This window comes from Ptiloglossa arizonensis, chromosome 6 (genome assembly GCF_051014685.1).
Source record: "Ptiloglossa arizonensis isolate GNS036 chromosome 6, iyPtiAriz1_principal, whole genome shotgun sequence".
NCBI lineage: Eukaryota > Metazoa > Arthropoda > Insecta > Hymenoptera > Colletidae > Ptiloglossa > Ptiloglossa arizonensis.
Window position 1 is genome coordinate 24,745,875 of NC_135053.1, and position 22,327 is coordinate 24,768,201.

Consider the following 22,327-nt stretch of genomic DNA (forward strand, 5'->3'; position numbering starts at 1 on the left):
CGATCAATTGTTATCCAGCTGAACTCGTGGAACGCGAACGGAAAACGGATAAATGAGTTTCAGTTGCAAACGAAGGGGCTCGGGTAACAAAAGCCGAGTGACTTGGTATGATAAAAGTTTTCGTACTTGGATCGCAGAAAAGCGGAGGATGCCGCTTAATGTAGCGAAGCAGATTCGCCGGGCCATCGCGCGTTGATAAACATTTCCTTTGCGAGCTACGTTTTATGTCATCTTTAACGAAGCCCCGGGAGCAGGTTATGGCAGACGAGAGGGAACTCTCTTCTTTGTCGAGGTTTCCCTCTGTGACGCGTTACAACGGGCTTGCGGTGTTACGGTGAACCTGTCGTCGTGAGAAATTTAAATTCGCTGTATCTGGAGGATTTAACGGTCTAGACTATTGTGGAATTTACTACGCAGGCGCCGCGTGACATTTTCTTTTTCTTTTTTTTTTTTCTTTATTTTCACCACGGACGCGAAGTCGACGCAATGTGACAAATACCGGGGCAAACTTTGCTACGTTCACATTTGTCGCGAAACGAGAAACAAAAAACGAGAAGTGATACACGCGCTGTATAATTTTCACGCAAACGGAGTTTCAAAGGTGCAATCGCGAAGAATATTCCACTCGTCCGATAGAATGATTCACCGTCACGTGCTTCCGTACGTGTAAAATGATACCCGGTCAACTTTTTGTCCAATCAAATTTCAACATTGAATCGGTCGAAAGAATTTGCGAAACGCACGGAGCAATACTATCGCGGTGATGTTTCACAAATTCCCTAAAAAATTTTCCAATTGCGACGTTGACATCTTAGAGTGTCCAATCCACCGATAATCAATAGATTACTCTATCGTACGCATTGTATAATACATAAGTAGTACGTGCACGATACGACACGATATTCGGATTAGATCGCATTATGGAAAAAAGGGAAACGAGATTGTGACGTGACTGCCGATATTCGATCGCACTCGAAAGATTGCGACTGATGTTAAACGAGAGACAACTTCCTTCGATAAGGTGACATTCTTTACAGATATTCGCATCTATCAACGATACGAATACGGTGACAGCGCTTTTCCTCGAGATAGGTAACAAACATGTTTGTATACATTCGAAATTCCGAAGGTCGATTAATTGTACTTCTACAAAGCGGTTATGTTACCTCGACAGGTGACTCACGCGGATACGCTTTTTCGTAACGTGTACTCTTGAGCAAACACCTATGTACGGGCGTACCTACACAAGGGATATCAAATACTTTGAATTGATATTCTTTACGGATCACAAGTTATAGAAGAATTGTTTACTTTTAGATTCGGGTTCTCAATATTCCACACGTGGGAATATTATGCATTGAATTTAACATAATAATACATATGTGCAGATCTACAAAATTATTTTCATTCCTTCTCAACTATTTGATATATATTTTCTATTTCTTTAATACGAGTAATCGTGCGTTTAAATATATTTTCTACAATTTATTTATTTTAACTTGAAAATTTCTAGTACGTTACACGACACCATTTGTATTACGTATATTAATTTTCCTTTTTAAGTACGTCGAAGAATTTTTTAACAAAAGTGTACTCTGAATATACTCTCTTTATTTTGAAAACACTCCTTCGTGAATGTCGCAAGGTACCTATCAAGGAACTAATTATTTGCTCATGTTATTGAACATTTATTTGATCGAAATTGATGTCGTAGTATTATATTGTGAAAATGAATCATGTAATCACGATTGGAAAAAGTAAATTATGTCATTTTATCAATTGACGTTATGAAAATGTCGACTCTGAAACAGAAGCCATTACGTTCCGTTATCTGATAAAACAGAGATCATATTCGTTACATCATACTTGTTGGTAGACGTCTGTCCAAGTATTCAGAAATACCATTTTACAATTTACGATGGCACTGCAATATTCTCGTTACGTAGAAAAAGGAGGTAAATTTTTGTCCCTGTTGTCTCGAAATAATTCGAACGGATACAATGAACATTTTTCGAATACATACAATAGTATGCATGCAATTGACCGAAACTCGTCGTAATAAAATTAGTAACAAAACCTTTGCCATTGTTTACATCGTTTATCCGATAGATACTCCGTAATATTGTCGAGACTACGTACGAACGAAATTAATAGTAACGAAACTTCTATCGAGTTTCAGGCTAATAGTGAAAGTTGATTACTCCACAAGAACGATCCAAGAATCCCATAATTTTGACTCGATTCGAAGAATTCATCACTCTTCTGGGAAAATCAGACTCATTTGCCGGTCTAAATTGTTTATAGCCATGTATCTTGTCCGATAATAATCTAACAACACCTAACAGATACCACTTTGCAGTTGTGACATATTAATCGAAAATTAAATAACTTAAACCTTAAAGCAACCATAAAGCCAGTTCGTTTGGTTTTTTTCTTAATTTTAGAAGGTAAAGAAAATCGAATTAGACGCATTTATTAATTGTATTTCATTTTTTAATTCAATATAACGAATTACATAATAACTATCGTAGTAAGTGAAATTACAGTTCCAAATTTAAAGAAGAAATAACAGAGGGAACGTTCAACGTTTAAGGTAGGCATTGATTCCAATGTACATAAGGTACGCTTGGTCCACACCCTTCATATTAGCAGCCTTAGCTTGCTCAGCGAACTTTATCAAGTGTTCGTTATTTTGCGACGCATCCCAGATAGCATTGTATTTAGGGGATGTTATTTCTTTAACATAGTCACTGAACACTTTGGACTTCTTCATTTTGTATTCGTATAATTTTATAATTTTGTTAACGGGTACCAAGGCTATTAAGTCTTCTAAGAAACCAGAAATTCCACCGGTAATTTTCATGTAGGTAGCAGGAGGCACAATGGATTCGAGTTCAAGGGCCGAGTTCAGTTTGTTTACCAGTGAGTAGATGTCAACACCAGCCTCCTGTATATAATCCAACAGTTTAATCATTTCAGGAACAGCTTCCATTTCGGCGACATAGTCTCTCGCATCTTCGGTGTCCACGAGCTTCATGAGAAGCTGGAATTGCTCGTCTTGGGCGTAGTATGTTTTCAAGAGTTTTGTCAATTTCTTGTCTGGTATCAAGTTTAGGAACGACTGGATTTCTTTGGCGAGAGCACCTGAGCCTGATTTTGGCAATTTAAAAGCCATCAGGGGGCTGACCACAGCCAAAACGGCCAATATCGCGAAGGCAAATTTCATCTGCAAAGAAATGAAGAAACAATGAACGATACTGAAAAGAAGACTAAAGAAATTTAACTACCTAAATGGACGGCTTAAACAGCCTTCGTAAGGCCTACGACCCATAAGAAATTACTCGACACTGTGTTCTCCCTACTCGTGATACCAGATTCCCGTAAACCCGAAAATGAATTTCCTCTTCCCAAGTAATGCTTAAACGTTGAAGCTAGCGAAGCCGATTAAATAGTCACGCGATAAAGATCGAATATTTCGGGCTTCCAAATGAAAGCATACCTGGAAGTGTTCTTACTTTTCGAACCAAACCGATTCCTTGAACTATATATACTCGTACATTTACGTACTTCGATAAACAAGCAAAATTTTAAGGTGCACGTAATGATAGCTTTGTGAAAGAGTGTAAGATCGTTTTACTAAAATGATTAATTTGTTCTGCACACTAGTGTCGTTTGATAGAATTTCGTGCCAATGCAATAGATTATGTTTGCAGCTACTTACCTTGGAGGTTTTACTTCTTGATCCTTCAAGACTTACTACTCGAAGAGTTGTATCACTAGATCCAGTTTTGCTGTGGTTTATATGCTTATATACTGGTACTCTATGAATACCATTAGTTCAAGAGTAACGTGATAAGATTAATTCAATTTTTCTATATAAAATTATGAAAGAATTTTATCATTTTGATAAAATGAAGAAGTGCTGATTATGTCACATCCGGCAGAATGTTAACGTCGCTCCAGAACATTGAATTGTCTAGGTAAGGAAAATGTAATCATCTTCCGATATAATTCTTGATTCATATCGTATCAAAGTAGGTGATATCTTAACGAGGAAAGTTATTTGGAGCGTTGTAATTTGCCATGGTGTATTCTTTAAGGAGGACATAAAACGAAACTTACGAAGAAAATATTTTTTTATATACTTTTAAGTAGAATCTTTCACTTTCACGACTGGCACACCGTTTTAACGATATAGGTTCTATTTCTTATTATTATAATTATTATTATTAGTATTATTTGTGCGTAATAATAAACCCTTTGATAATGGTACATAAAACATACTTAGTAAGCATAATATTCAGAAAAGCGATTAAGAATAGAGCACCTGCGACATTTTTGATAACTCTAATGTTTATTAATGATTTAATTTGACATTCATATCTTATAGGATAAAGTAAGCAAATATTTGCATAAAATCATTCATTATTAAACATTAATACCTCTTCGAGCAAACTCTATACTAAATGCAATCGTATAACGGATACTTACACACTACGTACTACACATTATGTATGAATATACGAGTAATAAATTACTCTCGATTTGTATATGCTTATAATAAAGGGTAAATAAATAATTCGAGAAAAAGTGTAATTAAATAATATAAAGGAATAGTTATGACTATACTTACTTTGCCTTATTACGATTAGTAACGATTCCTCTTTCCTAAAATGAAACGTAACGTGCGAATGAAGAAGTTACAAAATATTATAACGAAATCATTGTGAACTTTTATCAAACAGAATAAGACAGTACAAAATTAATGGAAGCCGTTCGATAGATATAAAATGAAACAGGAAAATATATTCTTTTAATCTGCTCTGTATATACCTACAGAACTGACTTATAAGATACATGTGCGTTTTATATTGCACAATTATATTTCATCGTTAACTTTTTTGTCTTTATTCCGATCGCAGTGTTTTTATTTCAATTTTACTGTTACAGGAATACAATACGATTATCAATCTGTCAACACTACGTCAATACAACTGTCAATTTGGTTTCCAATTGAAATTGTATTTGCATAAAACGTTTAACTCTCGACGCGAGCATTTAACTGACTGCCGTGCGAAACGCATATGTCTATTTATTAGGGAACCATTTGACGTAGAATTTCTTTCTTCCTTCCTTTCTTTTTTTATCGTAATATTCACTTCACTTCTACTAAAAAATTATCAGAAATCTCTACTTAAAATTTCATATAAAATGTTCACGTGTACATATTTACATCGAAAGTGGTTTCCGTGTTAAACAATGCTTCGTAAACAAAATTAACAGTTATTTCATACATTGGAAGAATTTATTGAAAATCGAACGATATCGTTTACAATAATCGTTGGAATGGTTCACTTTCAAGTTCGTGTAACAACCAACGGAAAAATAGGGAGGAACCGAAGAAGAAGAAAGTCATATTAATTATGCAGCGTTCCATTTAATATTTATTCCATTTCCTTGACGATAAGTGGATTCCATTTAAACTGGGAATGCGTACAATTGAAATTTAACAATCTATAAAAATTGAATTCAATAGTTAAGGAGGGGTACGCCCATAGTGAATAAAATGTAGTATCTATCGAAGAGTTGGCTTTCGATTCCAGCCTCTTCGGCTTCCTGATTTAGTTTTAACAGGTGTTCGTTAGAGCGAATGGAATAGTAGAAATCCCAGTACTTCGAAGATATTAGTTCCTCGACGTAGTTGTTAAATACAGGGGAATTCTTCCTCATTTCGACGAACAATGTCTGCATCTTTTCCAGAGGTACTATGGCTGTCAATTCTTTTAAGAAACCGAGAAGTCCTCCGGTGCTCTCACGGAACTGAGCGAAAGATGCTACAGGCTCGAGGCCAAGGAATTCGTTTAGAACGTTCATCAGGTAGTAGACATCAATGCCAGCGTTCTGCATGTAGGTCATCAATTCTATGAATTTGGGAGATGCTTCCACGAATTTTAGAAACTCTTTCGATTCGTCGCTTTGTGCAAGTTCTGTGGCCGTCTGGAATTCCTTGTCCTGGACGAGGTATCGTTTAACAAGACGTAGCACCTCTTCTTCCGGAATCAGGTCCAGTAGTTGCTGCAGATCCTTGGCGAGAGCCCCCGAGCCTGCGCTTGGGATTTTCCAGGCAGTCAGGGGACTGGCTATGGCCAGAACAGCCAATACTACCAAAGCGAATTTCATCTCTAACGAAATGAAAAGTGCGATGTAGCAGAATTAATGCAACGGCGACAAAGTTATGAGTCGAACGATAATAAGCACTCAACGTCCGGAGATTAAAGTATTACTTTAACTTTGAATGTCACGCGATAAGATTGCAACAAAATAATATAGAATAAGGAAAGAAAGAGAAAAATAGAAAGAAAAGTAGAAGATATAAGTATATATCTATAACAGAGTACGATTTAACGTATCGTTAACGCGTTGTAATCGTCAATATACAATAGACAGGTTTCGTGTACAGCGAATATTTGAAATTTATAAATTGACAATAAATTGCTCGATCGCATCGAGTAGATGGCGTTTGAAAGAGCGAACATTGAAACGCGTAAATTCAGGTGCAACGATGGTCAACGAAGACCGAACTGCTTCGCTCTAATGTAATTCCGAGTTACTTTGGTACTCACCTTGTAAGCTTTGAACCGTTCTGCTGCAACGTGCAAGAAGTATTCGATGTCAGAATTCAGGCTCACCGTGGCTTATATACCGAACGGATTCAATTGGAACAAGATTAGGTCGTTCGGGGGTATCGATATGAAATTTTATCGCATCTTGAATTATTCATCGTACTTATTGTCGGGTAACTTCCACCGTTACTTTGCGCACTTAACGAGAATTGACGTGCGAAAATGTCACACGCGCTTACATTTCAATATCCGTTCAGATCGAATTGCATAGATGAGTAAAATATCGTAGAATCGTCCACGACCCACGGGTTCGTTAGAATAGCTCTGTTTATCGTAATTGCGAAGTTTTGCGATTCTTGAGTAGTATCGATACAAGGCAGCTTTCGGGAACCGTCGAAAAGTCGATCGATGCACGGGCTCTGGTCGTTGCGTATTTCACCGAATCTGTAAAGAAAAATGTCTCGTAGACGAGGGTCCGTTCCGCATTATCGAGGCTCGGTTCATCCACTTCGGTAGGAGAAATTTAATACGCTGTGCTCGCGGAATTAATTTCGTTGCAGGCGTCGTCGTCGTCGCGGGCTATGCGGCTGCGACAGGTCGGCGTGAGTTTCGCGGAGAGCGTAGGTCGAGTAAGAGGATGCTACGGGAGGGTTGCCCTCGCCGAAGGAGGGAATAGGGTTCGGGAGCGTGCCAGGGCGAACGGCTCGCTGTGTCTGCGGCAAACAATTCCAATTAACTTGCTGGAATTGGAATAGGGCTCTCTCCTCGGCGACGGTCTCTCGACTCGGCGCCTCTTGCGTGCCCGAACGCCAAGGACGAGCGGTTCGCTTCCGTCGACTTTTCTCGCTCGCGGTTCCTCCTCTACGTACATCATTTTCGTTCACCGAGAGGAGTCCTCTCCGCGCGGAGAAATTAGCTGTCGCGAGAACTTCGCGGTGGACCCGCTCCGACAGCCACGACTCGAGCAAAGGACAATGGGAGTCAGCGAGAGACCGGAGACGGGGGACGGGGGACGGGGGACGGAGGACGAGAAAAAAAGTTTACCGATCCTTCTTCGTCCCGGCCGCGTGGTATTTACATTTCAATCGGGAGGTTCTTTCGTACCGCGGCGTGGCGGTATTTTCGAAAGAGGAAGAAAAAAATTACGTCGTTCGGGGTGCCTCTCCCCCCTCTGCGTTCAGCGTTCGAATCTCCTTGTCCGAAATACGGAAGTTCTCTCCGCGCCGAGGGAGACATAATTCAATCAGGATCTTACCGGGGGTGTTTGTCGAGTATGGTTTCTTTGCACGTGTACCGTAGAAAGGGGGAGGGAACGGGGAGTTGGGTGGTTGGGGAGAAATGAATGGGCGACCCGTTGGACCATTATCCGCTGCATAATGCTCGTCATCGTCGTCGTTGTCGAGGCCGAAGGGAGAGAACGAGAGTCGAAGAGAGACCGAGAGACTCGAAGAGAGAGAGAGAGAGAAAGGGAAAGGGAGAAGGACAGAGTCATAAAGCTCGAGGTTGGGCCGCCGCCCTAGACAATGCGGTCCTTGAGCTGCTCAGATATTGAAGACGCCCGAAAGCGGTGTGTACCAATCCCGGTGTGTACCCATCGTCTAGCCCGCTACTCTACATTATTAAATGTCGCTGCTCGCCCGTGGACTAACCACGCGGGCACGGTGACGTTCTTCGAGGGTTTTACGTCACGCGCCAGCCTCGCGTAGAGCCGTAAGACAAAGAGTCTTACGACCGTGCCGGCCGTGGTGGGATTTCTTATTCGCGATATCGTCGGTAACGGTAAACTCGTGTCCTCTGATAACTCCGGTACGGTGACCAGCGGAAAACTTTTAAGGGTACCGCCACCGACTCGGTAGTAGGGGGATCGACCGTTGACAATTGCCAGATACGCAACAAAATGGTGCGGGGACACCGCCGCGACGCGTATCAGAGACCATTTTATCGAAATTCGTTTCGCGATCTCGAGAAACTTTTGCCGGCTTTTTCACTCGCCGATTGCGTCTTTATCCGTTGCCAGCCGACAAAAATTTCTAACGAGTTCCCCACGGTAGCGCTGAAAAATATTCGATCATTCGTGCACGTACGTTTACGCGAAAAAACGAACGATGCCCGTTACACGATTTTACCTCGTTCGCGAATGGAAAATCCTCGTAACGGAAATGTATCTAAATTGTTAGACGCGACTACTGTATTTTGGTAAATGAAAATTTGTCTTTATTCTTTCTACCGAACTTTGGAACGGTAACGCGTAGAAACGTACAATGGGTACCCGCTGCGTAAGAAATATCTGTTGCGAATATTTGATCGAATTTACGACGGTGTGCCAACTGAATTATAAAACTCGAATTGTAAAACTCGAATTATAAAAACAGAAGCGAAAAGAGTTTCTTTGCGCATAACCTTTTGTTCTCGATTTCCTCCGAAAAGTTGCTTTTTCAACAATTCGTTCGATCGGGACCACCAGCTTATCCAGACGATAATTTTTCGTCTTTCCCGCAACTTTGCTTTCTTTGAAACGCAAAAATGTTCGAGATAACAATTGACGACAACGAGGCAAAAAACCTCCTCCCACATTTTTCCGCAATTAATACTAATCTTCGACATCGCGAGATTGTCAAATTACGAGAACGGTTCGTTTCGAAATGTCATCATATTTCTGGGAAAATAACGAAGATATTGCGTTTAATCATTCGTCCATTTTTGTGCGTGACATTATTTACGATTCTACGGACGCTTTCTAGATATCCAGGAACAAAGTGTGCGCAAAAGAAAAAAATCAATCAACGATACAAGCATTGTTCACCGGAGGACTTCGATAAGAATCGAGTGTGGAATTATTCGGTGACGATAATGTTGATAAGTGGCAGCTTAAATTGTTTTTTTGTTCCAGTTTGTGAAAACCATTGATTTCTCGATGCTCGATTTTCAAGTTTCTCGTGACATAAGTTCGAATTGTAAAGCAAACGGGGATCTCGGGATAAGTTAAAATCTTGCTCACTTCGCTCGGACTGTTTCACCGTTCTTTATTTTACGTTTAACTATTCACGAGATCGCAACTTAAAAAATTAGTGCGCACTTTGGTTAACACGTGGATTTCGTACGATCGAAATTTATGTAACTCCAACGATTTTCTTGTTCGCGTATGTTCGAAGTATCCGGGAACTCGTTTCTCAACGAAAACTACCCAGCAACGTTTCGAATTACGGAAGATTCCGAATAAAGAGATCTCTCGAATCGAGCAGCGACACGCATCGAATGAATTTCGTTTCTCGTTTCGACGAACGATCGATCGATCGTTCGAGATCCGTTCCCCTCGTGCGGGAGGACGAAGCGTTAACGAGTGGAATCACGACGGCGACGCAGCGGTGGTAAAAATAAATTTACAGAGCCCATGGAACGTTAACCGACGCTCGTCTTAAGCTGCAATAAGGACTCCAATTAACTGCGGGAACAACATACTCCGTCTCCCATTTACGACGGCGTAATGCTACCTGTTTTGCGCGAAGCTGCGTATAATTACAGACTAATGCCGGCGAGCGTCCGCAATCGTGGCAGGTGGCACATAATCGCGGCCTCGTAACCCTCGAACGAGTTAATCCGGTGAGACGTCGCGGCGTTTCTCGCGACGTCTGCAACCAGTGGACCTCGAGGCTCCGTCGTCGTCGTCGTCGTCGTTGTCGTCGTCGTCGTCGTCGTCGTCGTCGCAGTTGTCGTCACCGGGGCGGGCGAGGCAACACTCGAAAGTAGCTACGGCGAGGCTGATCCGCTTACCGGGTTTAAGAGTCGAGTGCTAAGAGCGCGATTCATCCCGTCTAGCTCGGGCGGTAGAGAAATGGAGGGGTTCGAGACTCGGGAGTGGGTGCGTAGACGCGGAGGAAATCGGTCGTAGATAGTTTTTAGGCGAAACGATAATAAAAAGCCAGGAGAGGTCGCTTTTTCTAGCGTTCCTGATCGTCCCGACTGGCTTCGCTCAACGGCTCATTTTATTCCCTACCGTGAAAAGTATCGTTTGTCTCGTACGAAACACTCGCTCCCCCTACCCGAACCTCTGTCTCCGCTTCTTTTCGTGCTCGTCGTTCTCGTTCCTGGTTTCCTGGTGTTTTCATTTTCTGCCTCTTCCAAGATTGAAGGGTCGACGGAGTGGAAACAAGAGGGGGCGAGACCGTGCGCTTCCTTTTTTTGTGCGCCGGTCGAGTGGCACCGTTTACGGAGTCGAAGGTACGTATCCGTACATGTTATTGCGACAGTGACTGTCGTTGCGATAAGCTGTATGCGCAATCATCCCTCTCGCACATTCGTTGTGTAAACCGTGCGTGCCTCCAGTACTTAGCAAAATAAACGGAACGTCGTTACAAAGCGACGTCCGTGTACCTTTCGTTTCGCGATGTCAAAATTTTATTCCGAATTACATCGAGCGTAAACGCTTCTCGTCTCGTTTCTCGAGTTCGACGGGTTTTCAAGAATTTCTTTTCAATCGTTTCCTTTTTCATCGATCGGAGCCGCGACTCTCTCCCCTCTTTTACCAATTTTTTTTTTCCGTTTCGGAAACTCGACGACGTACTTCTACCCTTTCGTGTTTCGGTGCAACTCGCGCGTTCCGGTGGGTAAGTTCTACCGTGGAATATATTACTCTACGGTTTCGTATTTGTTGAATAATTTTACACCTCGGTTCAACACCCGTTGTATAAATAGTATTATTCCAAAGAATTCGAAGCCGAGACACAAAGCGTAAAGTCTACGGTATCGTAGCGAGAAAGGGAGACCGAGTCTGGGTTAAAGGGAATGTGGCGCAACGAGTAAGTAGAATACGAACGTCCGACCAAATACGACTCGCGATTCTTTCCAAGACCGTCTCTCTTTCTCTTTACGCTACGGTCGATGCTACGCTCGGAAGGTTTTACTACGCGTTTCGTTCGTATCGTCACAGCGTTTACGAATTATTTTTCCCAAAGACGGTAAACCCGATACGCGAAATCAAACATTGTATAAGAAAATTCGACCACGCGAGTGTTCCGAATCGCTCGAAAAATCGTAGAAAATCTTCCTGAAACACGCGAATTAAAACTTTCAATTTGAGTTACGTAAATGTCGATTAACCGATCGCTTAAACGTTGCTCGAACTACACTTTCGATGAAACGAGTTCTGGGATAAATTCTTAATTTTCGTCTCTCGAATTCTCTCGAAGCGCCTCGATTTTTCTTAAACGGTTCGAACGACAGAACACGACTCTGCGAAGCAAGTTTTACTCGTTGATCGAATACCTCGAGTGGCTTTGAAAATCGTGTACGTCTTTGGACTCGAGTAATACGATTCGAATATTAAAATTCCGAAGTTAGGCAAGAAAGATGTGACTTATTGTGTCGTTCGTGAGTAGTCCACGGATCGAGAACGATACGACGAAGCCGTAACCGTGCTTGAGCGCGCACGTGCGTGCGTGCGTGCTCGCGTGTGTTTGTGTGTGCGTGTGCGCGGTATTCAACGCGGATAGGTTATTTCTCGAAACGTAAACTCCTCTCGGTATGACTTATCCGACGCGACTTGTTGCGCGTACTCGATCGACCGCGAAACAATTGTTTCCGACCTTTGCGATATCACGACGCCGCAGCGTGTCGATTAATATCCAACCGGACGATAATGTTTCGTTTCCCTCCACGATTTACCGAATTCTAATTAAAGATCGCGAAGACGAGATAACGAGTACGCGCGTTTTCGCGATTGGGGCGGTACAAATTCGCACGAATGGTATCGAGCCGCGCGCTCTATGGCCGCTGATACGATTGATTACAGCTGCAACGATATCTAGGTAAGTATGTTCCGTGATCGACGAGCGTTGGAGATTCGAATTTTTCGCTGCTTCGTTTCTGGACACAATTTGCTAATTCGATAGTTCGATCTTTGGACAAACCGCGCGTGATCTCGAGTATGGTTCCCAACCGATCGAAGCATCGATATTAATGTTCGATAAAGAAACGCTCGTGCTTATATTCGCATCGCAACGCGAGACGCGAACGAATACTGTTTAGCGAAATACGAAAATACGAATGTAACTCCGATGTATTTCAATAAATTTCTTTCCTCCTTTCATCCTTCCCTTTGCGCGATCCTGACTTGCGAAACGAAAATAAAGTTCCGAGCCGCGTTTGACCATTCCTCGATACACAAGATATCAAAAATTACGATCCGAAAATAGATCGAACATTGGAAAATTTTACGAAGCTATCGAGTTAGATGCAAGCTTGAAAACCTGGTCAGTTTCGTGTCGATAAAGTGTTGCAAGTTTCATCGGTCTTCGCATCGTTGAAATCGAAGACGAATCTGTGTAGAGAAAATTACTCTTTCGGTGGAAAATAATTTTCATTCGAAATATTGTTCCCATATTCTCACAGTTCCAAAAATGTTCGAGGTGTTAATTCTTACTGTACGGTGACGATCGTTGCAAACGTATCGTCTTTTTGGATCGATGCATTGGCCGACGGTAGGCAGAACTACGATTCGATTTCAATTTTTCAGAACTACGATTCGATTTCAATTTTTCCATTGGGAGACGGACGACGATATTTATCACAGAGTGTGCATAAATGTCGAAAAACGGGAAAGAAGTTTGTAAAAAAGCTTTCGACGTTATTCGGAAAGATATAAAATGCAACGCGTGGAATGTAACACGGGCGAAGGGTTCGGGTCACCGACACCCGGTATTGGCGGCGACGCAACCACCGCGAGACAGAGACCAAGAAGCGTGGAACGTACGAAGGGACGAGAGGAAAATGGCGGAGTCCGTTGGGATGGGTTACATCGAGCAGGTTCGGGGCACGGATGTTGTTAGAATGCTGGCAGTAGGTCCGTAATCAGCAGTACTCGCCGGCTCCCCGATCCTCGTCGAATTCGCAGCCGGATCACGTCGTTATTTAACGAGATTATGTCGTTAACCGACAGGATGCAGACTCGGCCTCTGTCGATCGCGATATGAAATTAAACTCGTACATTTTTCCTGATTAACGAGCTCCGTGCGCGTGATTGCGTTTACGCTTTACACGCTCGCCGATCCGGGGACCTCGACGCGGTTATGGCTCCGTTATTTGCTCGATCGATCAACGTTGCCGCCGTTGTTCGATATCGCTCCGAGAGATACTTCGAGAGCGAATTCTTTCGCGACCACGGAATCGCTATCGTCAAGGCTGGCACGTTCCGCGACGCGAAAATCGAGACGGCCGATCTCCAACGCCGGAAACCGGCTAGAACAGGATAGAAGATATTCCTAACTTTCGAATCCATCGAATCGAATGTACCGAATTCGCGAATACGGGCGAAAATCGATACATCGAATCCGTTCGTGTTATCTCGTCGAACGATACGGTACGTACTGCGCGTAGACTTAACTTGGGTGGTCGTTTTATCGTAATTCGAAAGAAACGAGGCGCCCCGATTTACACGTCAAACAATGGAGACGTATCGGGTCATCTTATTACCACAGGGAGGCGTAGAAGACATCGTTGTCGCCATGATATTTGACCGTGTCGATTTAACAGCACAGGGGACACCTCGCGTTACGTGAACAAAGCTCGGGGCAAAATTAACGCGTAAAACCTTCCTTTCCGATCTTTCGATGCGATTCAGGGATCGACTCGTATCGTCTCGGTTCTCTTGGAGGAACTTCAGTTACGAGTGTCCGTAACGGGATCGGATTCGAAGCTCGTAGTTATTAATTTCGCGTCGAAAGTACGACACGGGGACGTACATCCGTCTTGACTGTTCGGAAGAGCTTTCTTCCACGAGAACTTTGATTTCGAGTAACCGTGACGAGGTTGCGTCGCGGAGCTTGCGGTTATTAATTTCGTTGCGACCGTTGGGAAACAAAACTCGATGGAAGCGACGTAACGAACTACCCTCGAAGGGTGCGGAATTCGAAATTCGTTGTTTCGTATATTTTCGTCCTTTTCAACGCGAAAGAAACGACGAGGGACTGGACGTTTCGATCGTTCGTGATCTCCGACCACCGTAAATCTTTCACATTTTTGAACATCGATTATCCCGCTCGATCCCGTCTGTCCCCTTCGATTTCCAGGCATAGCGCGCGGAATAATACGTAATAGGAGGCGTGAAACATTTCCAAGATTCCAAGGGGTCTCCCCGTATCGTCCCTCGTAGCAGCCAGTTCTAATGAACTCATCGACAGCGCATCTTGGGCTGACCCTGCTCGAGACCGCCGACCGAATCAACGAATTTCGTGCGTGCCTCTTACGACGAGCATCGGAATGCCGTAATGGAGGTTGTCTACGGAATATCAGAACGCAGCCCAGCCACGGCTCCGCTCGACGTATTTCTCCGTGAAAAGCGATTCTTTTCATCCTCTCCTTGCGCTCGAAACTGTCTCGGAGATAAATTAACCAGCGAAAAGTATTTCAAGTACGCTCGCAACTTCGTTATATTTTACGGACGGCGCCATTTTTAAAACACGAAGATTCGAGACGTTCCTCGGTCGTTTGTTCGTCGCTGTAACAATCTCCAGCGCGAGGCGGACGAAAACGATCACGTTCTCTGCGAAAATCTTCGAGAAATTGTAGGTTAAATATTTTTCGACGCGCTTGGAACGCCGCCATTTTTAAAACACGAAGATTCGAGACGTTCCTCGGTCGTTCGTTCGTCGCTGTAACAATCTCCAACGCGAGGCGGACGAGAACGATCGCGTTTCCTGCGAAAATCTTCGAGAAATTGTTCGTTAAATATTTCTCGACGCGCTGGGAACGCCGTCGTTCCGTTCCTCGGTACGGGATCGCGGTAAATTTCGAATAAACAAATACAAAGGGGGCAACGACGTAACGCAGCGGGATCGCGAGGGAAATTAGATGCAGCCCCCGTTCCCTCTTTCTCCCTTTCGGGGGAGGGAGGCCAAATATAAGAATCACGGAAGCGAATCGAAGGGACGTAATTTACGTAATGGAACAGAGAGACGCTGGGCCGTCCACGAGATGCAAAAACTGCGATGGACGTTCCATTTAAACGGCTTCGTTTCTTGTTTACCCTCGGCTTGGCATAAATTCGCGTGGAAACCGGAGCTTGCGTACGCTCCGTTCGTCCCACGAACCGTCGGCCGATTAAAGCGCGGAATTTATCGCGACGAGCCACCGGGATAACAAAGGGGTGAACACGCGGAGGTGAGGGGAGGGGACGGTAGAACGATTCTCGCGAACCGATCGATACGATTGTTCTTCCGAGGGTTGATAAGCTCTAAGGAAAAATTTCAATGCTCGTCGAAACAGCGGATCCCTGCGTCACCGTTGTGCGTTTAAACGCCACTACGAAGCGCAACCGCAGCTGCTGTTTCCACGAAACCTCGTACTTTTTAACGCGGTCCTTTCATCTCCGCGAAAGAATATTCACCGCGACGATAATCGTAAATCTAGCAGGATCGATACCGGTAGAATTATCCGCGAAATGAAAATTTCTCGTTCGTGGATCGTTTCCAGGAACGAGACGCAACCAGGGATCTTTCGCGAATTAAAACGCGAAAAGTGTAGAAGGTGCACCGTGGACCGTTCGAGGTTAATTTTTTCGCCCGAGAATCGATTCGCGTTTACGTTCCTGGGAATTGCAAGTTCGAAGCTACGCGCGATCAAAACCGTGTACGATTTCGTCTCGCGTCTGTTTCGCGTACCTCGAACCGTTTCGCCGATACGACCGAGCCCCGTTTCACGGGGCACCCTATACGCGTAGGGTATTAAACGAGCAAGAAAGAGTCGCGAAGGAAACGACGAAAAAATGTTTATCAGTCGGTTGCTTTGGATACGGGGCAACTGCGACTGGCTCGCAGGAAACCCTCGAGCATTGTGCGCGGAGTTTCCACGGGGGTAGGAGGATTCATAGGGTAATTCCGTGTTCGATACACCGTGCGCGCTTAAGGCTGCGATGTTACCGGCGTCACATAAGCGTAATACCGGATAAGCTGCAATAATGCAGACCCACTGTGCGTGCACGCGAAAGTGGAATGGATCCTGCTACTCGGAGAGCTTCGAGAGGCTAAACGTACCGGGGGTACGTAATCGTCGTACCGAAATTTCGACCGGTAACGACCACCTCGTCTTTACCGATTTCGAGACAAATCCGTAAAAAGTTTCGTCCTAACGGCGGTGAATCGCTCGGTGTCTCGTGTCTCGTCGAATCGTCGACCATCCGAGTGCTCGAGTTCTTCTCTCGTCGAGTTCCACGAGAACGAAGGAGTAATTCCGCGAGGAAAATCGAAGGAAAGGGTGGACGAAGAACGATACGCGTCGCGACTCCGTGTATCTCGGACCGAGTCGCGAACGATTATAATCGAATCTTGGGCGACCGTACCGTAGAAATGTTTCTCGCGGAGTTAAAGTTTCTCCGCGTTTCAAAACTTGAAATATAAATTCTCCTGTATTTACGTTAGGCCGACGAAACGTCGAGGAAATACCGTGGAAAATTGAACGGCGATTCGGACACGACTCTGCGCCGCTTGTTAAGTTCGGAACGCGACCGAGTCCGGGACAGGGGGCTGTAAAAAATGAAGAGACACGAGTCGCGGGTAGCGCGGTATTACGAGATACTAAATTCTCGGTTACTTTATCTCGTGGGAGAGCCGGTCTCCTTAAAGAATGTTTACGATAACGGGTGGCGAGCCTTTGTTTCCGCATTTCCGACATTACCTCGAAATTACTCCGTCGCCCTCGGCCAGATTCTCATCTTCCCTTTGTCCCCGTTCCACTATCTTAAAGTGTATTTAAAACAATACCGAGCAATCGGCGAACGTCCTCGCCTCGCGTTACGACGGGACGCTTCTGAAAAGTGTATCGTCCGAAATTGAATCGTAAAAACGACGGGGGAGCCTTTTTACTCTCCGCCCGCGACAAAACCGCACCGCGAAATGACGAGAACAATGAAAGAATAAAATCCCTCTGCGGGGTAATTAGCGTGAGAAGCATTAAGGAGACACGGGGCAATTTCGAGCGGCCATTTTTCACGGTAATCTGCGGCATTCGCGCCCGAGCCGCTGGGACCGGTGTCTTCGTTTCGCTTCGATGCAGCCCGTGGAAACGCCCGAAGGACGGCCGCCCTTCCGCGTAGAAGGGAAAAAAAATCGTCTGGGAAATATTCGGAGGACGGTCCGCGCGTCTTCGGGAGAGCTGCCTGACGAATTTCATTTCGTTAATTGGACAGAGAGACGTTGGCCGAGTAATGAAAAAAAAAAGACGTTCGAGAGTTTAGGAGCACACGGTATTTCCCCGAGACGAGAGAAATATAGGTTGTTTCGATGGAAACGGACCAGCCTAATATCTTCGCTGTTTGAAATAACGAATGGAAGCTACGGAAGTTTAGCACGAAATTTCGTTTTCTTAAGGAAAAAAGAAAAGTACTTTGAACAGTACTTTGAGAGTAATTGATTTTTATCGATCACCTTCGAAATTTCTTAACTCTGCTATATTTATCGTGCTCTCGTCGTTTGTATTTCGTCCACTGCCAGTCTTCCCGCCTCTTAAACAATTTTAAGAGACCGTAGCTTTCCCGAAGAAGATACGGAAAATCCTCTTTTAAAGCTTATAGGATTTAAGATCTCTGAATCCTACAGAAATGTATCTCGAAGCTTTTTTTTCAACTCGCCGACGGAAATGTCCCGATTCCAACGATCGTTTCTCCTATTAGTAATGTTGTTCTCCCGATAGACAGAAACATTACGTATTACAATTCAACGATGAGTTTTACGTTAGCCGAAACGATGAAAACTTTTGTTTCGCGAGTGAGAAGAATAGCGAGGATTTAACCAATGGATCGATATTTGAAAATCTCTATCCTTATTTCCAAGTCGATAATTTCCCGCGGCACCATCGACCGTTCGGAAATACTGTTACGGTCTTCGAGTATATTAGCAGGATAATTACGCTCCGATCGAGAGCATCCAGCGAGGATAATCGTCGAGGTATTTTCTTTTCCATTCCAATACCTAACGATCGAATCTGGTCGATTGCCCCGTTACGAGAAATACCATAACGAGCAAAGTCAGCCCGATCCAGGAAGCGATCGTTGCCCCCTCGTGTCCTTTATTTACCCTCGTCTTTCGATCTCCGTCGAAAACGGATTCACGATTCGACGGATCGCCGATCAAAGACCCACATGGTCGACAAAAACGCGGGTCAAAATATTGACGAGAGAAATGGGTGAAATTTCCGTGTCGAAGATGAAAAGCGGGCAATGTTCGCTCGGTTGACGTAAAAAACTGGTCGCGTAACGCGCGTCGATGTGGAACAGTAATGGCCCCGATAAATTTAATTAAATGGTCGTCGGTCGTGGCGTCATCGATACACGAGGCAATATTATTTTCACGCTGAATTGATCCCCGGATTGAACCAAATATTTGATAAGCCGGAATTAAAACAGCCTGTCTCTCGTTCCGCGGTGAGTTCGCGTTTACGATAATTCAACGAATACAACGAGCGTGGGGCACGCGCGTCCGAAGGAAATTTATTCTCGCACCGGAGGACTTCCGGTACGCGGCAATTATTCCCCGGGCACGGTCAAGACACGGACGAACCGAGCAGGATGCATAAATTTCGTCCGAGCGGCATCAGCCTCCGAGAACGATCTTCAGCATTATCCGCGCAGGCGAAGGATAATCCGGATTTGTGCAATCGGCCCTCAGCTGCAACGGTTCGGCAACCGGATGTGCAAACCGGCTCGGATAATAACTAGCTGCTTATCGGACACTTAAGACGATTTCGAAACGCTACGTCTCTGAAACGCCTGCAGAAATCGGAAATGATCCGGCGTCCGCCGTCTCGAGATCCCGAATTCGATTTGTCGAGACGTTTGTTAACGCCCATTGCTCCGTCCTCTTCCACCGAGAAGGATAATACAGTATCGTTCTTGTCCCGATAATATCGCGTTATCTTACACAGCCCGCGACGATGGAATCTACTCGCTTCGATATCTCCGTTTTATGCAAACGATACGAAAACGTTAACGGTTCGATTTTAAGTCGATTCGAGCGATCCCTTTATCGTATCGAATATTCCTTCGGAACTTTTTCAAGCGTACCTTTTTTTCATCACCATCGATGAAACGAAACATTCGAGATTATCACGGGCAACGTTAAACGGTTTAGAAGGTAGAAGAAGCGTTCAAATGGATTTTCCCTGGACGAGAACGTTGAGGAGATTCGAAAGTCGACAAATTTGAACGTAGGGTCGTTAAGGTACTGGAAATAGTTTTCGACTTCTTGTCGTCGATCGAAATCAATCGCGTAGAAACCGTGCATTCGTTACGATCTCAAGATCGTTTCGATCGTTTAAAACGAAACCGTGATTTACTTTTTTCACACGATAGGACCAAGATGGCGACCAGTGGACCGTCCGTGGTCACGATTTTCGCACGTACGCTCGTTCCTATCGCGATTCTCTTATCTTATCGATCGATACGACGCGTGTACGCGAAACGTCTTCGAGAAATTGCACGGCAACGAGCCGCGAAATTCCCAGCGAACGTAAACGAACGAGATTACAATTCGAAAATCGCGCAACGCTCGTGAACAATTAATTTCGTTCGTTCGAGGCGTTGCTTCGTAGAAATCGCGTTCCACGAGGAAATCATTGAACGAGCAACAATGGAAACGACGACGAGGTACGTATGAAAAACACCGGGCACAAAGTGTCGGCAACAAATGCTTGGGTTTTAACGCGGAGTAATTATATCGAGTCGTTACACTGCAGACGTAAAATAATCGCTTAATATTCGAATATCCTTTGTAACCGTTCGCCACGATTATTGTAAAGCCACGGTCGCTATTGTTTATCCGTTTACGAACAACGCGTTGTGTTCCGCCGCCGCGAATTAACAGTCATTAGCATGCGTAATTAACGGGACGAACGGAGTTTTAACGTTAACGTAAAATTCGTTGACGACGGTTCCGCGGGGCGCAGGTATTGTTAAAAATTTAAAACGCCCTCGCGAAGCAATTTCAAATGTAAATTGCGGTCAGCGGTTGGAAAGTGCAGGTACGCGGCGCTCGGTCCGTCGGTTGATATAAATCGCCCTGTCAACTGTCGCTTTTCGTCCCACCTCCCCGGAAAACTGGCTTTCCTTGCGCTTTTCCTTTGCCGGTTTTCCACTTCCCTGTAACGACTACTTTCGAACCTCCTTTGCTTCTCGTGCCCGGGAACGGTAAAGAAGAAAAAAGTACGCATCGATACGATCGAGAGAACCCGAGACCCCGCGTCGTCGCGGTGGGAACACAACGATCGTGTATTGTTCCGTAAAAATGCAAAACTCGAGCGAAATTAGCGAAAATACCCTAGCTCGAACTCACGTTCGCGATGAGAATTCATCACCGCGAGGCTCGCTCGAACGCACCGACAACGAGAAGATTTCTAACGCTCGTCGAGACCGGGCGACAATTCGCACAGTCCTCGTCTATGTTCGACAGCTGTTACCGGCTTCGAGAATCAAAGAATCGTAGAAATGTACGAGCGTAGCGAACGTTGAGTCAAAACGCGCGTAAACGTCTCCGTAACCCCGTAAACCTCGTTCCGCGTAACACCAGGGGCCGCAATTTAAAACCTCAACGGTATTAATTACGATTCCAGCACCGGGTTGGATTCGATCCTCGAGATACACGGTTTCCTCGAAGCTTCGCAGCTGCTACCTTCGCACTCGTTCTCTCGCCGAAATAAAAAGTAATTCAATGGAAGGGAACTAAGAACATCCTGGGGGCAACGCTTCATCACGGGTTAGGCGAGTAGACGCCGGGCGCGGCGATGATCGTTTCTCCGGGAAGAAGGGAATTTATCGACGCCGCGAGGAAAGGCTTCCGGAAGGGATCGCCGTGAACGATACAAGGAACGCGCGAGAACGGGCCGCGATTAATCGCTGGCGGGGGGTCGCACGCTCGATTTCCTCGAGCGCGTCGGGAAAGAGTGGAAGGAAACAATTCGCGTTCTCACGGGCTCCGTTTAATTAATTAGCCTCGGCTGGCTCGCCCGGCCAGCCAGACCGGAAATAATCGGACGCTGTCCGCGCCTACGTTTGTCTTTGCTCGATTAATTAATATTTCACCGGGCGTCGATCCGGGAGGGGTAGACGAGCGAGTCGCGCAACGCTGCGTCTGGTTAGACCCGACATCAAAGCCCGTTCGAAATTCACCCTATTACGCTCGACCTCGATTTCATTAACCGAAAGTACCGCGGCCCTCCGCCTCTATCCTCCGTGCCCCTCTCACCCCGCACCGTGACTCGATACGCAAACGTATACGACTCGAAAACCCTCGTGGCTGGTCCTGATCGCGGAACGAGTCCGACTTTGACGCGTCGCGCCGCCTCGCAACGCCTCGTGTCGCTCGGAAATTTCATCGCGAGCTCGTTACGTTTTCTCGTTGCCGATCGAATCGCGCGCTCGCGTTCTCCTCGATTTTTTCGGATTCCTCGTCGATCGACGAAAAGCGTCGAAGAACTAGTTTCTCCCGTGTAGCAACTCGCGAATCGTACGAAAGACCTTCGACGATTAGGTTTCGCGCGCCGCGAGAACACCGTAGACATCAACCATCGCGAAGAAAGCATCCTCGAGGGGGGCAAACGAAGCCGAACCGCGGAGCCTCTTTCGTCCTATAAAAAATTCACCGGCCAGAAGTAACGGAGAGCTGCTCCCCCCGGCAGGACGGGGCTCTAAAAAATTTCGCGTACGCGCGCGGCTGACATCGCGA

The 22,327-nt window shown here is 45.1% G+C and overlaps 1 protein-coding gene across 1 annotated transcript in view; it reads right to left on the bottom strand.

The window, feature by feature from the left end:
• Nucleotides 1-2,467: 2,467 nt before the first annotated feature.
• The window catches only part of LOC143148417 (uncharacterized), a 42,805-nt gene continuing 22,945 nt past the window's right edge, over nucleotides 2,468-22,327 (bottom strand). The window contains exons 3-12 of the mRNA XM_076314721.1: nucleotides 6,624-7,067; nucleotides 5,543-6,182; nucleotides 4,957-4,980; nucleotides 4,759-4,845; nucleotides 4,634-4,668; nucleotides 4,492-4,501; nucleotides 4,274-4,383; nucleotides 3,936-3,976; nucleotides 3,722-3,838; nucleotides 2,468-3,226 (exon numbers count right to left, since the gene is read on the bottom strand). Of these exons, the coding sequence (XP_076170836.1) occupies nucleotides 2,582-3,226; nucleotides 3,722-3,838; nucleotides 3,936-3,976; nucleotides 4,274-4,383; nucleotides 4,492-4,501; nucleotides 4,634-4,668; nucleotides 4,759-4,845; nucleotides 4,957-4,980; nucleotides 5,543-6,180 (1,707 nt within the window). The 5' untranslated portion in view covers nucleotides 6,181-6,182; nucleotides 6,624-7,067 and the 3' untranslated portion in view covers nucleotides 2,468-2,581. The remainder of the gene's footprint in view (nucleotides 3,227-3,721; nucleotides 3,839-3,935; nucleotides 3,977-4,273; nucleotides 4,384-4,491; nucleotides 4,502-4,633; nucleotides 4,669-4,758; nucleotides 4,846-4,956; nucleotides 4,981-5,542; nucleotides 6,183-6,623; nucleotides 7,068-22,327) is intronic.